The sequence below is a fragment of the Beta vulgaris genome, chromosome 5, assembly GCF_026745355.1.
Source record: "Beta vulgaris subsp. vulgaris cultivar EL10 chromosome 5, EL10.2, whole genome shotgun sequence".
Lineage (NCBI taxonomy): Eukaryota > Viridiplantae > Streptophyta > Magnoliopsida > Caryophyllales > Amaranthaceae > Beta > Beta vulgaris.
In genome coordinates this window covers 21411240-21426749 of record NC_079206.1, presented here as the reverse complement: position 1 = coordinate 21426749, position 15510 = coordinate 21411240, and the positions used below count along the sequence as shown (strand labels likewise).

Below are 15510 nucleotides of genomic sequence, written 5' to 3'. Positions count from 1 at the left end.
TATATTAAAAATGCTAATTGTGTCTCATATCATTAAAAACGCTAACTACTTTCGTATTTAATTACTTAATGAAAACGCTAATTACATATGCTATGTATTAATAAAAGATAGATAACTTAATTATTAAAATGATAATTAAAATTAAAATTTTAATTTTAATTTTATTTATTTAATTAATTAATAATAAAATATCAATTAGTAATTAATATTTCATATCATTAAAAAGTAAATAATAAAAATATTGTATGATGGTAGTTGGGTGATGAGAGGGAAAAGTAGTTGGGTGGGGTCAAAAAGTAAGAGAGAGAGGAAAAAGTAGTTGGGATGATTGAAAAATGGTTCATGGTTAAGGAGATGAGTGGGAAAAGATTGTGGGATGTAATTTTTTAGAGAGAGAAAGTTAGAAAGAGAGTGGGATGATCTTTTTTTTCAATTGTGAGTAATGGTGCTTTTAGGAAGCTAGTTTTATTTTGTTAGGTCAAATTCATTCAAAACATAACTAGGCAACTAGCTAGCGCTCTAAAATCCAGTCATACTGTCATATGACAAGGTAATGCTTTAGTTAGAGTTTTCTAAATTAATCATATTGATGATGGAGGGATGACATTTTGCTAGATATTTGTTAAACATCTAGAATCTATGTAGCAGTATATAAGTAGCACACATGTCACGATATTGTTTTTTCAAGACAAAATACTTTTTGCAATTTTTAAATTTGTATATCTCAAAAAAATATTTTTTTAAAAAATAAAAAATATACCAATATTCATATATTTTTATTCTCTAAAAATAGACATCCATTTTCATATAATTTCATCATATTTTTATTTTACTCTTAGCTTCTCTATCTCTTATTTTTAGATATGTAAAAAAAAAATACGAACACTATCTGTTTATACACACACTATTTTTAGTTGCATAAACACTAGTTGTAGTTACACGAACACTAGTTGTAGTAGCATGAACACTGTATACTAGCATCGAAATTTCCGAGATCACTTTTTTGTTTAACTGCCAGTGTCCAATTTTCGAGATCACTTTTTTGTTTGACTGACAACTTTTTTCATGTACATTGACAATTTTACCCATATTAGATATTTGCAAACATCTAACAAAAAGAGGTTATCATTTCTCATTGATGTACTACCATATTGTACCATATGACAAAAAAATTACTCTTAACTAAAGCATTACCTTGACATTCAAAACATGACTAACTAGCTAGTTGTATTATCTCAGTCAAATGATATAAAATCTCTCTTTCTCTTTCTCTTTCTCTATCTTGTTTTATTATTTTTGTTTAAATAATCTATTTTATTGCATGTAATTGAGTACTTCCTCAATTTGCAAATTAAAATTTAATCACTCTTCACTTAACACTTATTTATAAAACAATATCTATATATCATTATAATGTCTCCCACCTGATTCCTAAATAATATTTTTTCTGAATTAGTAAATTAGTAGTGTTTTCATTCATCTCAAGCAGAGTAAAACATCGGTGGTCCATATACATTAATTAGCTCCTATAAACCAAATTATTAATCCATCCAACTCACATATGTAATGATAAACCTTTGCAAGCAAATGCCATGATTTATCATGATCACATGATATCTCTTTCTTTCCAAATGATTATACTCCAATATTTTAATCACAACTCCATCCACAAATATAAACAAAATAAAAATGATGGGATTGTTCATATTCCATCAACTGTCAAATTACATAACTAATCCAGAAGAAAAAAAAAAGGCGTAATTTGATGATTTTATCAGGGGGTGATGACAGCAAATGAGACAAGGACGCGTGGAAACCTCACCCCACACGCTAGTTAATAAGAGACCTCCTGTCCTGTCAAAAAAAAAAAATAAGAGACCTCCTGCTATCTCAGGACGACAGATCTGGGCCCATTTTGTTCCCTATATACACCTGGGCCTGGCCCATATGTCCTCATTCCTCCAAACAATAATACTTTCTCCTGTTTTAAATGAAACTTAGAGTCTTGGCACAAGAATTTTTAAACTGGAGAGAAATATCGAGAATGAAAAAAAAGGACCTCTATAATAAGAAGAGCTAGAAACAAATGAATATCAAATAAGGTATTTCTTCCGTCTCAAAATATAGTTTTTATTTTCCTTTTTTGACGATAATTTATGTAAGTGAAGTTTAATAGGAATAATAAAGATTTTTTTGTTTATTTAAATAAATGTGGTATGAAAAAAGATGATTTTAGGAGAGAGAATGGAAAATAATTACTGAAAAAGAATTAATTGTAATATTTTGATCCAGAAGCAAATAAATGATGGCACCCGATTTTTGTAGATAAATTAGGAAAAAATGTGGAACTAAATATGAGAATGAAAACTATATTTTGCAACACCCAAAATGAAAATAAGAATTTATATTTTTAACGAACAAAGCAACATTTTATTTATTTTGAAATAGCCTAAAATAATAAATGTATTATTTTATATTTATTATTAAAACGAAGGAAATATTTAAATTCTATTATAACCCCTTAACTTTAACGGCTTCTGTCACTCCCTTCCCAAGTAACGCTCATATATCCGTTAGTTAACGCCGTCATCCTTTCCTATTTAAATACCCTCAGTTCAACTCATTTGTACTCTTCTTAGCTTTTTTTTTTCTTCTTTCCTTCCTCCATCTTTGCCTCTTCTTTTATCACTCACCCTTCATAAAATCCTTCCTATTTTGAGGAGAATATTTGGCGGAACGAAATATCCGGAAGCTCAATTTCCAAGATAACTATATAAATTTATTTATAATTTTTTTTTTCTAATTTCCCATCCATTTCGTAAATCAAATTTAATTAGTTTTCGAATTGTTTATTTGGAGTGGAAAATTTTGAAGGGTGATCAAAATTTTGATGTCATTTTCAGAGAAGACAAAAGAGAAGGGTGAAGGGAACAGTTGGTTGCTTCAGAGGTATAGTGTGTGAAAAGTCATTTTCGTCCTTTCAACATTAAGGCTCCGTTTGGTAGGGCGTAAAACATTTTCAGTGTAAAATGATTTTCATGGAAAACAATTTACAATGGAAAACACAATTCCAAAATTAGTTTTCCGTTGTTTGGTTCGATGTAAGAAAAATGATGGAAAACAAGGAAAATGAAAGAGGTAGTAAAAGGAATGTACAAAGAGGAGTGGTGGAAAATGTTTTCCTCCCAATTTTGGGGGAAAATGTTTTCAATGGGGTGGAAAATGGTTTTCCATCCCAAGTTTTACATTTTAATATTTTACACCAAACCAAACAATGTAAAATAGGAAAATAGTTTTCAAGGAAAACGTTTTACACTCTACCAAACGGACCCTAAACAGTAGTCTGTTTTGCTGCTTGTTGCGTCAAAATAAGCAAGAAAAAGTTTCAACAATTTCACCCAAGAAAATAAAATACGAAAAACAGAGCAGAGAATAATATTAGCAGTAGCTCGTGCTTTTCGTTGTTTTTTTTTTTGGGGAAGAACCGAAGAAGAAGAAAAGCGTGTGTGCGCTGTTGTTGCTGGTAAGATTGTTTTTGGTTGTTTATTTTTTCAAATTATAATGTATTGGTTTTGTTTGTATTGTGAAAATGGTGAAATAAAGTGATTATAGAATTATGCTAGAATAAGAAAAAAGGGAGAAAAACTGAAATTGGATTGCAGTTTTGTCTTTAGAGGAAGAATCTCCCCTTAAATCCCAAAATTAGCCTTTTCTTATAGAAATATAAATTCAAACACACAGAATGCATGCTTTTAATTAATTAAAACATGTACAATCATCATAGTATATCAACATTTAATTTTAAGAAGAGTAAAAGAAAATAAAAATATTTAAAAGTATTTTAAATGGACAAAAAACTTTTCAAAATTCGACTTATATAATTATCAAAATGATATTTACATAGAAGGATATAACATTGTGCAAGCTACTCCTAGTAATAGATTGTAAATTTCTCATAAGACCTCTGTCAGTTACTCATAATGTAGAAAATGGTAGTGTCATAATGTAAGTAGGAACATCTCATGTCATGTGTGTTAATTGTCCAACTGATTAAGCAAACAGTATCACATTCACGCCATTGATGATTGATGAATTATAATACAATATTATTTATAACTGAAAAAGGGATTTTCTCAAAAGTAACTTCTGATGGGTTCATAAGACAAGCCAAGAGAGATTCTAAAATGTCTTTCTTCATGTTTGATTACTACTATTCAATAGAACAGTTAAAGTAGCTAGCAAAAAAGAATAGATGGTAAAAAATTAAAGAAAAAGGAAAATCTGTCTGTTTCAATCTATTACACATACTTCATTTTATTTTATTCTTTTTGGCAAAGAAGGAGAAAATAAAATAAAAAATTATAATATCGGATAAATATACGGGGAAGTTGTAGGCTAAAGCATGCACATAGAACAGAGAAATGGACCACTTTCAAAGCACACCTTAGCTAAAAATCTTTTGTTTTCTCTTTATATTTTCTGAGTTTTCAAGTGAAAGGAAGTTTCTTTCAATTATTGGGTCTTCATTTTTATTTTTAATATAGTAAGCTTTTTCCCAACCCATTACAAATAATCTCTCTCTGATCCCGAGAATGCTCTTTTGCCACTTTATCTTTTTTCCATTTCTCATCATCTCTCTCTGACTGATTCTTGGAATTGCAAAGAAAGAAAAGATAACTAGGAGTAGTATTTCATTTCATAAAGGAAATTGAACAAAATTGTTGTTATTGTTAATTTGTTAGTGGTGCGTTTGGTTTGGTTATCCATGAATATATGAGAAGTAGTACATGCACCTTTTATTTGAGTGTTTACCTGTCAAACAGCCAAACAGGTACGTCATTGGTTTTAACTCGGATAATCTCACATTTTAATTTGTTTTACATTTAGTTGACTTTTCTTTTTAAATTAATAGGAAGTGTTTTTTTTTTCTTATAAATTTTTTTGGAATGTAGTCAAAAGGTTACATTTTGTATAACATTCCAAAAAAATTTATTTCAAAAATTAAATTAATAGGAAGTGTTTTTTTTTCTTATAATATTTTTACTCTCACATATCACTATTTATTTCAGTTCAATTTAGTTTATTTCAGTTGTTTTATGTCGAAGACAACATGTCATTACTCAACAGTCTTCCATGAATATAGTGTTTTTTTTCTTAGAAAACAATTTGATTGAATTTTTTTTTTTTTTTTTTATGTTTTTATGGAACTTATTATTGTGTTTGTGGTTAATTTTATGTCTCTAGTATTCTCCCTATATTTCTTAATGAGAATAACATTTATAAATAATTGGATGTTTCACATAATCTTAATACTTGCATGAGTTGCATCGTTTTACACACGGGTTGCATTTTTTTCTTTCTATTTCTAAGCTATACTTTTGACAATATCAAACTGAGTTTTTGTTGTATTTTGTTCATTTTTACTATTTAGGACATGTTCTCCCTATCTTATTTTCAGTTTAGTTTAATTTAGTTCAGTTCAGTTCAGCTTTAGACAATATTTTTACTCTCACATATCACTATTTATTTCAGTTTAATTTAATTTATTTCAGTTGTTTTATGTCGAAGAGAACATGCCCTTACTCAATAGTTTTTTCTATATTAAAATTTAACAAGTGAGGCAATAAATGAAAGAGTGAAAATTTCATTTTGGATAAGACTCATGCCCTTAGAATTTTTCTAATCTTTGGATTGGAGTTGCCTTGTTTTGTTTTATTACATATTCATTCATTTTTGTATCTTTCAAAGTTCACTTTTGTCTTAATAATGAAGAAAAAGTGATATAATAGACCATTAAGTTGATTTGATAGGATGTACTAAAATTTAAAGGGTCCCATATAATACAAGTAGTTGCTTTGTTGTGGCATTTGTCTGAGTAAGATGAGCTGGGTCACTACTTTGCTTGCTCTGATATGGGCCAAACTAATGTCTTAGACAATCCTCCATCCACCTTTCTTCTTTGTAATTTATTAGAGGGAAGTTCATATATAGTATTTAATTTACTTGTCCACCTCTTAAATTTTTAGAGGAGGAAAAATGTCATAATGGACCCACCTAATGATAATGATACATAACTTAACCTTTGGACCCAGATAAATCCTCCTATGTATGTTTACAAGATTCTTTTTTCCATTGGGAGTTGAGGGAATAAGAATTGCTTTTAAGTTTTCTTTACTTACATGACCAAGATATTGTGCCAAATTAGTCAGGGGAAATCTTTATTGATTGTTCACATCTTTTTCTTTAATTTGGATTAAAGTTTGCATCAACATCTAGAATGATATTATTTTCACCCTATTTATGGATTTTTACATGTAAAGATATCATGTCATCAATCTCTAGAAATGATTTTTTTTTTTTGAAGTTTGAGATATAGTGCTTATTATTGTACTAAGTATGTAATCCTTGAGAGAAAGATTCTTTCCTTACTCTTTTGGCAAGTTTAAAACCTTCTTCCTCTACATGTACAATGTGCAAAAGTCCATAATATTCCTATAGTGTTTAACACTTATACCAAAGTACAGATTTTGGGTACTAATCAAATCCCGGTGTCATATATTAGCGATTTGCTATCATATATCAGTTATCCGCTAATTTTAGAGATACTCGCTCGCTCTTTAATCTATCGTCAATAACATAGTTGGCGAAATATTTGCGAATACAGGTATAAAAGCCAGCAACGGCATTAAAGATTAACAACAACCACCTGTGGGCTGTGTGACGAGTTGTTTGATATAAGGAGGGGAAGAGAGTAAAAATGCTAACGTGTATAACATGTGCAAAGCAAACGGATGAGAAGGGAGAAGAAGGAGGGCGTGGAAGTGGGAATGCCACTCCGAACACAAAAGAATCTGTTAAAGGCATCACAGCACAGGTTTGATCTCTACTTACTAAGTTATTTTGTCGTAGTAGAGACTAGAGTACTAAATTGTTATTGTTATTGTTGGGTTGTTGCTTGATCAATTCATATCTTTGCCTTTTGGCAGCTTCTTTTTCCTTGTTTGTGAAACAATTTTTAAGGCCCGTTTCTCCAGTTTACACTTTCACGTGCTATTTTGGGCATATGAGGTCTGAGGGGGGACCAAAGAATGTTGCAGGGTACAAAAGTTTAAATCCACTCCAAACTACTCTCGAAGTTACTCTACGCCTCTTTATAAATAGCTCTTATTTAGTATGGAGAAACAAATTAACATTATATTCTAGAGACATAATGACTAATTTTAAATATTTAAATTTTAATTTCAAATAAAAAACTTTATTAGTTAGGGGTTAATTGATTTCATTCACCGTGAATAAGTCAATATACGATTTTTGACCATTTGATTTTTTTAGTAACTTATTACTATGAATTTTGAATTTGATATTTCGAAAATATACACTAGACATATTTACAACATTTTATTTAATACCTTTTCTTTTTTAGGGGATATAACATCTTTTTTTGTTAAAGAGTACACTATTCAGATCTTAACTCTCACAATATTTTGGTCTAACATTTGCGAGATAGGTGCTTGAGAGTATGGGGAAAGATAACGGGATCTTTATACCCAAACATCACACTTGACATGATTCAAACCCAAGACCTGATTCAAACCCAAGACCTGTAGGATCTTAAGTGAGAGTGACGCAGTCGGAATTATCAAAGGAAAAGCAAGAGCAATTTTTAAAACAAACTAACAGATAGATTTACAAGCGATAAATCTGTAAAACTCTGTAATCCACTAGAAAAGAGTTAAAACTATAAGATATTATTATTAGAAGAAAAACTGGCTTCTAATGACGGCTAATAATGTTTAAAAAGTCAAAACAAAAACCATAATACAAAATTAGAAAATAATAAAATCCTAAAATAATTAAAATGTTGTTTTCGGGATCTAAACAAATTAAGATGGCCCGTCTTCTTTTTCAAAAAGGTGTTTTGTTAAGCATTCCGACTCTGGAACCTGACTACTAGAAATCATTTCAAGCTTTTTTGACAAACTTTTTTATCGAGCTTTTCCGCTAACCTTTCTATGTCAAAGAATCTTAGTGAATAGTGAGTAACCAAATACTCTTTGGTTATACCATTTGTTTTTGTATGTTAGTAAAAAATATGCTTATAGGGGTATGTATATTTAGTGTGAAAAGTCAAAGAGAGAGTATGTGGCAGTTTAAAAACTTACCCAAAACAAATAGACCTAGGGGATTCCATCTTCTCTCCAATTCCTTTGAGAGCAACGTTGTAATTGTTGCTGTTTGTTTTATTTTCGAGGGGAGTGAAGTGTTGCAATCTAGAGAATAATACAAAGGTCTCCCTATATAATAGGTTGTGCCTATTATGTAAGGTCTAAACCTAATTTATTCTGTAGTCTTCTGGCAGAATATAAGTTACCAGCCTTACAATTCATTGATAGATAAGCAAACAGGGTTTAAAGTCTGCAGCTTAGATCTTAGCTAGCCCCTTCTACCAGTCACATTAGACCTCCATTAAAGCTTGGTTGTGGTCTTGTCACTATCAACACCTAATTAGTTACGTGTGTTGCTACTTGATGTTTCCCATCTTTCTCTTCTTTCATGGTTCTAATGCAAATGGTTGATAACAAGAAATGCCACGCTATATATTTTAAGCCCCATAATCTTGTTTGGACTACTTGGCCAAAGTGTTTTTGTCAGGGTGCTGGGTTTTTTAAAGTTGACATTTTGTGTACGAAAGGGGAGTAAGCTGCCTAATTAAAGTAAGTCCTCTTCTAGATAATAATAAATGTCAATAATGATATTAAATTTAGGATCTTGCTAACGGACGCCTGGGAGCTAGATAAGAAATATATTATTGTATTTAATTACTCATATTTATACAAAATAATAGAATAGTGTATAATTCCAATACAAAGCATTTAATGTTTTTCAAAAGGAAAGGGGAAAACATTTAATTCAAATGCAAAGCATTTAAATGCATTGTATTGAAATTATACATTATTATATTATTTTATATAAATATGAGTAATTAAATAGAACAATATATTTCTTATCTAGCGCCCCCGGAGCGTCCTTTAGCTTTTGCCTTAAATTTAATCTTACATTGCTTGAAAGGAAAATATCTCATACTTTCTCTGTCTCATTTTATAGTTCCCCTTTCATTTTGAGCACGTGAATTAAGGAAACAATGATTATTATGAGCTTGCATAGGGAGTTGTTGTTCTTTTTGGAATTATTGTCATAAAAAAAATGAAAAAGAATGAGAACATTAAATAGGTGGGCATGTGAAAAGAGAAGAGAGAGTAAAAGATAATTTTTGTTATACCTAACCAATTAGAGTTAAGAAACATTAAATGAGGGTGTCAAAAACCCATGTGAAAAGGTGGAGAGAGGGGGTAAGAAGTGATGTTCAAAAATAAAAATAAGAAAAATAGGAACAATATTTTGGGACACCCAAAATAAAATACGAGAACTATAAAATAAGACGGAGTGGAGTACTATGTTTGGGAACCATAATTTCAATTAAAATAATGGAATTGACTCAATTCACTTATTTGTGTATCTAATGGAATTAAATTTGGAGTTAGACTAGTTCCAGTACAATTCTTACTCAAGTTAACTATTATTTGAATCCCACCCCTTCCACTTGTCATTTTAATCTCTCTCCTCTAAGTTTCCAATTAGTTCACTCACATTTTTTATAAAATAAAATTTCTAGTATTGCTTATTACCATCCTTCAAGAGGGCGATGTCTAGTAGTAGAACTCTTTCTAAAGGAAAAGTATGGTTAGGGAAGGAGTTTGTAGCTGAAATCATGTACAAATTACCTACTACTATTAAGGGCATGTTCTCCCCAGTTTATTTTCAGTTCAGTTCAATTCAGTTCAGTTCAGACCAGTTCAGTTCAGTTCAGCTCTTGACAATACTTTTACTCTCACATATCACTATTCATTTCAGTTCAGATCAGTTCAATTCAATTCAGTTCAGTTCAATTCAGTTCAGCTCAGTTCAGCTGTTTTATGCCGAAGAGAACAGACCCTAACTAGCATTATTCATCACCTAGACACCTAACAAATAGACTCCATTTGTTCCACATTTATGGTGGATTGCATACGAATATGATGCATATATCTATCAGCTTTTGTTACGTGTTTTGCACCAAAAAAGAATAGAAGCAAATGTACTACTTGGATGGAGCCGATGGCTTCATAAACCAATGAAGATTGTACTGGATATGCTCTTTACAAAGATGCAAAGAATAGCTACTATTCTAAAGTGATTTTTCTCATTGTGTATATATTCTATTATATATCAAAAAGTGTAATGACCGGTATAAATCAATATACAATAGTTAGTAAGGTAAAAAACATATGATTTTGTTTCTGTATAAATAGCGCAAAACTCAAATTGTTAAAAATGATTAGGAAACAAAGGAAGTATATCAATTGTATACTCAGCTGTTTGTAATAAAATAAGGAATAGCTAAAGATGACAATGAATTGTTAGTATAAAATGAAACGTGACTAACCAATATAGTACTCATACTTAGGGACTAATGAAGTATAATAAAGATGACAATGAATTGTTAGTATAAAATGAAACGTGACTAACCAATATAGTACTCATACTTAGGGACTAATGAAGTATGATTTAAGCATAAGGTGAAGCCGCTTCAAACTATACGATACTAAAACTTATTTTAAATAATAGTTTTAAGTGAGTCTTAAAAATAGTATAATGAGTCCCCTCAATCTTACAACAAGTTAGTGAATGCGCTCCTCAAATTCTTGCTTTCATACTAGACGGACATAACTACATCTACTCATTGGGTGGACTACCCACCCACTCCTAATAAATCATTAGAAAATACTCCATCCGGTCTTTATTAGTTTACCCCCTTCTTTTGTTTCTATTTTTTGAATGAGACCACTAACTTTTCATCACTCATACATTCTTTCTTTCTATGACCCACAACAGTATTTCTCCTAAAACTCTGTGCAAAAAAATAAGGGGTGAACTAATAAAGACCGAAGGAAGTAATTGCTAATATTGAGTTGGATTCTACCTTACATTAAATTCTATTAGTAGGTGAATTACCCATTGGGTCAAGCAAGTCATATTCATGTGACATGGTTGCTGAAATTCTAGAAGTTAGTGCTTACTAAATTGACAATCTAAAGTATTAAGTATTTCATGTTTATCCAATGATATTATATAAACAATAAAAACTTAAATATGTTACCTGGACTCGTATACTCATGTCTGACACAAGTGCCTGTTCAATTATCTTACTCGGCTATTCTATTAAAATTTTCAATGATTTTGGCCCGAAATGAAGTGTCCCACCGTCCAAGTTTCCATATCCACGTCCGAGTGTCAAGGATATGACACGGATACTTGAGGTGAATTGAAGAGTCCATGTAACTCAGTACTTAATAATGAGTTATAATTTTTCTTTCATTCTTTCATCCTATTATATTCCATCAGTTGAAATTTATCTGGTTTTTCTAAATTAGATGGTCATATTGTACGAAACATAGCTGTAAAAATCCGTAGAAAAGAAAGGCCAAATCGATTAAAGATTTTGCAAGTGTCTTCAATATGACCCACTATTGAATTCTTGTCCACCATTTATGTAACAAACTATCTAAATACTATTGAGTATTGCAATAAAGGGAAAGGAAACTTGGAATGGTCGCATTTACATTAATTGTTTCCTTGTTAGTTGTTAATAAAAATGGATCTAAAATAGGGGGAAAATAAAAACAGAAGTACAGCCAAATTTCTTGAACATATTACCTCTTTTTTCCTATTTAATTTCCCCTTTCCATAACAATTGTTGGTTGAAAGATTACAAATTCATTACTATCTTAAACTTTGAGCTTTGCAGCCTTATTCATGAATGAATAATGCTGTATATAGTTCAGAGTAACATTACAGCTAGAGCACTGTTGGTAAGCTTTTATATAGTATACACACACAGTCTGAAACAATCCCTGCTTAATTTACTATTTCAAATGGTGGGTAAATTATAAATCAACTTTGGATGTCAATCAGTGTAGTTGTAAAGTTATGGCGGAGTAGTAAGAATGAGTTCCATGACTTGGAATTAGATCTGGTCTACATTAGTATTTGTGTCTTCGCATATACCAAAAATGAAAAATTTCTAATTAGCTGGGAAAACTTATAGGAGATACCGAGATAGTAAAGTTATGGTAGGTCAAAGTCCACCTCTATTCTATATATACTGGGCTTCATCTGTGTAAGTCTAAATTTATCATCAAGACGAACAAAACAAGCCTATCATAGCTATAACTATTTTGTATAAACAATGGTGATCTTTTCTGACTTCTGATTTCTGAAGGTGAGTTACATACATTGAAGGTGAGACCATTAAACTAGAGGCTTAGAGTCAGTTCATATATATAGTCGAAAGAGTAGTAAAACTCAAATCAAGTTATCACGATGATAAACTGGGCAATCCTTATCTTTTAACTTCGTTATGCACCGAAAAAAGGAAGGAAAAGAAAATATAAGTAGTTGAATCAACACATAGAGCGTTTCATGAATTGATGAACTCAACTCTCTTTAGTAGTAGTAATTTCTCCATTCAATATGAGAATACTTGTCTTTTGTCATGGTTTATCAATTAGTGTTAAGTTTTTTGGTTTGCCAATTTTTGTGGAATGTTCATCAATACCAAAGATAATACTATTGATCAACAGTTAAAAAGAATTTGTCTGCCATTTTTTTGGCAGCTTTTGTCTGCCAATTACTCTCTTCCCATAGTTACTCACTTGGATGATTTTTCATTTAGCTATTGCTACTCTGATTCGAAATGGTTTTACGTAAACGACTATTTTGGGATGGAAGGAGTATTTTGTATGAACTAATATAAAAGTCCATTCTTATTTCATAGGAAATGAGCAGTGTGCTCCATTATTATAGTAAATGGTATCAATAATACACAGTGATGCTTGACAATACTTCTATGAACTACGTACACGGGGTTATTAGGATACAAATCAACTTGATGTTTTGCTGGATATGAGTATGCATTTGTATTTTCCTGATGTAATTGCTGACGTTACCTAAAAATGCATGGATATGTGTCTCATTATAGCATCACTAATAAAAATCACAGAAAAAATCTGTTTTTTTTTTCTTGTGGCAACTTTGGTTTTGATCTTGTTTTTGATCGTTTGCAGATAAAGGATATGGCATTGAAATTTTCTGGTGCTTATAAACAGTGTAAGCCATGCCCAACCTCAGGTGATTTTAAGAAAGGTGAGAGGTCATACGTGGAATATGATTCGGCTTCAGAAGGGGGGCGGTACTCTTACATGCAACCTGGAAGCTCAAGCTCAACGCCTGCATGGGATTTTACTAGCAGCTCACACCATCATCGCGGTGTAAGATCACACTCGAGGTTTGCGGGTGGATATGGTGGCGATAGGACTCCTATTGGACGAGACTCTATTGCTGCTAGTGATTTGGTGATAGAAGATGAGGATGAACCGAAAGAATGGATGGCGCAGGTGGAGCCTGGCGTGCATATTACATTTGTTTCGCTTCCTAATGGAGGGAATGATTTGAAGCGAATTCGATTCAGGTATGAACTATAACCAATGTTTGATTCCATCTTATTCAAGATCTATGATGTAAAACTTCTAGAAGTTAACAAAACCAACTATAAACTTCCTTCGCTCTATAGTAATCACTACAGGTTCTTTGTTGAACATAAGCTCACTAATACTTCGCCTCAATGCGACAATGCCTACTTTCAAGAGATTATTTTTTTCGTCATATCTTTTACTAATATGTAATTAAGATATTAATAGTCAAAGTAGTGCATTAGAGACTATGAGAGTAACTGTTGAAATGAATTTGAGACAGAGGGACTGCATTTTTTCATGTTGACTTCAAGTAGTGTAAACTAACATTTTGTATTTTCTTTAATTAGCCGAGATTTGTTCAACAAATGGCAAGCTCAAAGATGGTGGGGTGAAAATTATGACAGAATCATGGAACTCTACAATGTCCAAAGATTCAATAGACAAGCTCTTCAGACTCCAGCAAGATCAGATGATGAGGTACTTCTTGAAGCTAATGTTGTGCACTTAGTTGTATTGAAAACTTGGTCTCCATCTTATATTTCACTAATGCTTTTCTTGAATTGCTAACAGGCTAGAGATTCCACTTACACTAGAGTTGGATCAGTAATGGAGAGTCCTATGACTAACAAGGAATGGATACCCAGAAATTATTACCAACCTGCTAGTAAATCATTTTTCCCTCCTGACCATTCAGAACAAGGTTACAATGCAGGAGCCAGTGCTTATAGCATGGGAACTCCGAATATGGATCCATCACGAACAACCACCTCATCTCGAGATGATGTCTCAGTTAGCAATGCGAGTGAATTGGAAACAGAATGGGTTGAGCAAGATGAGCCAGGGGTGTATATTACCATTAGACAGCTAGCAGATGGTACTAGAGAACTCCGGCGTGTCAGATTCAGGTAACTAAGCATCATTTTTCCTTGTACTCTATAGTATTGTTTTGCACTCTTCTAGCATATTGAATAGTAACCAATTGCTTGATGCGAATGATCCGACCCAAAGCAGAATTGCACTTGAATTTACTTGACCCAATTGAAACCCAAATCAAACATGAACCTACCTAAACTCATCTGACCTAATAACATTAAGGCGACTCTTATTGACAGTAGACCCAAATAAGCCCCTTTAAACAACCACTTCGTTCATTATTTTACAATCACTAAACAAATTATATTGCTACTTCAGCAGAGTCTGCAGTCAGAAGAGCACTACAAAATCACAACATAATTTTGATATAGACTTATCTAGTTGACTATAATACTCTTATGTTTCTGGGTCTGTGAGATTACTAACTTTTGCGTATCCTTATGCAGCCGCGAAAAATTCGGTGAAGTACATGCAAAGCAATGGTGGGAGCAGAATAGAGAGAGGATACAAACTCAGTACCTATAACTTATTTTTCTTTTTTACCTTTCATTAAAAATTTTCCCCTACTTGGAGAGTTCAGTCAAAATTGGCTTATATTGGTATTGATCGGAAAAACTAGTATTGCCAAAGATATGGGATTCCCAGCTACATTACAAATCTCACAGAGAAGCATGTTTATATTACATATTTTTAGAGCAGTTGAAATCTGAGGTCTTCTCTTTGTAGTGTGACTCACAGGTTTTGGGGTGTTCCCTTCACCTGGAGAGTTTAAGATTTAAGTAACTGGGGGTATTATGGTGTTTTATAATGCCCCCCTATTTTTCTTATTTTTTATTTCTTTATTTTTCTTTTGTATCTCTTTCACTTGATACACCATCATTTCTGAAGATTCTTTCATTCTTTTATATCCCATATTTGGAGAATCTGAGTTATGTTCCAAAATACCTTAATACAATCTGCAAATGCCTACTATATTAGATATTCTTTTGTACAAACATCATTGTAGATGTGTGTCAGACTCTCAATACTTCATTTTGGACTAAGGGCCTGTTCTCGCCAGCTTATT

General features: G+C 31.7%; 1 protein-coding gene across 4 annotated transcripts; it reads left to right on the top strand.

Annotated features, from left to right (window-relative positions):
* Nucleotides 1-2637: 2637 nt before the first annotated feature.
* LOC104893076 (protein BREVIS RADIX) lies at nucleotides 2638-15351 on the top strand. Of its 4 annotated transcripts, none has more exons than XM_048644728.2 (6): nucleotides 2638-2949; nucleotides 6665-6874; nucleotides 13164-13567; nucleotides 13919-14048; nucleotides 14142-14476; nucleotides 14891-15351. In XM_048644728.2, the coding sequence occupies exons 2-6, from the start codon at nucleotides 6758-6760 to the stop codon at nucleotides 14967-14969; spliced, it is 1065 nt and encodes a 354-aa protein (XP_048500685.1). In that variant the 5' UTR covers nucleotides 2638-2949; nucleotides 6665-6757; the 3' UTR covers nucleotides 14970-15351. The 4 variants fall into 4 exon arrangements, with proteins under 4 accessions (XP_048500685.1, XP_010677445.1, XP_048500686.1 ...); XM_010679143.3 differs by lacking the exon at nucleotides 2638-2949 and adding an exon at nucleotides 3339-3523; XM_048644729.2 differs by lacking the exon at nucleotides 2638-2949 and adding an exon at nucleotides 4415-4831.
* The last annotated feature ends 159 nt before the right edge of the window (nucleotides 15352-15510 follow it).

Bases quoted from the DNA above. Each gene is read 5' to 3' on its own strand.
- LOC104893076 (XM_048644728.2), top strand. From the start codon at position 6,758: ATGCTAACGTGTATAACATGTGCAAAGCAAACGGATGAGAAGGGAGAA. The intron at 6,875-13,163 runs GTTTGATCTCTA...GATCGTTTGCAG, and splicing joins TTAAAGGCATCACAGCACAG to ATAAAGGATATGGCATTGAA. The intron at 13,568-13,918 runs GTATGAACTATA...TTCTTTAATTAG, and splicing joins TTGAAGCGAATTCGATTCAG to CCGAGATTTGTTCAACAAAT.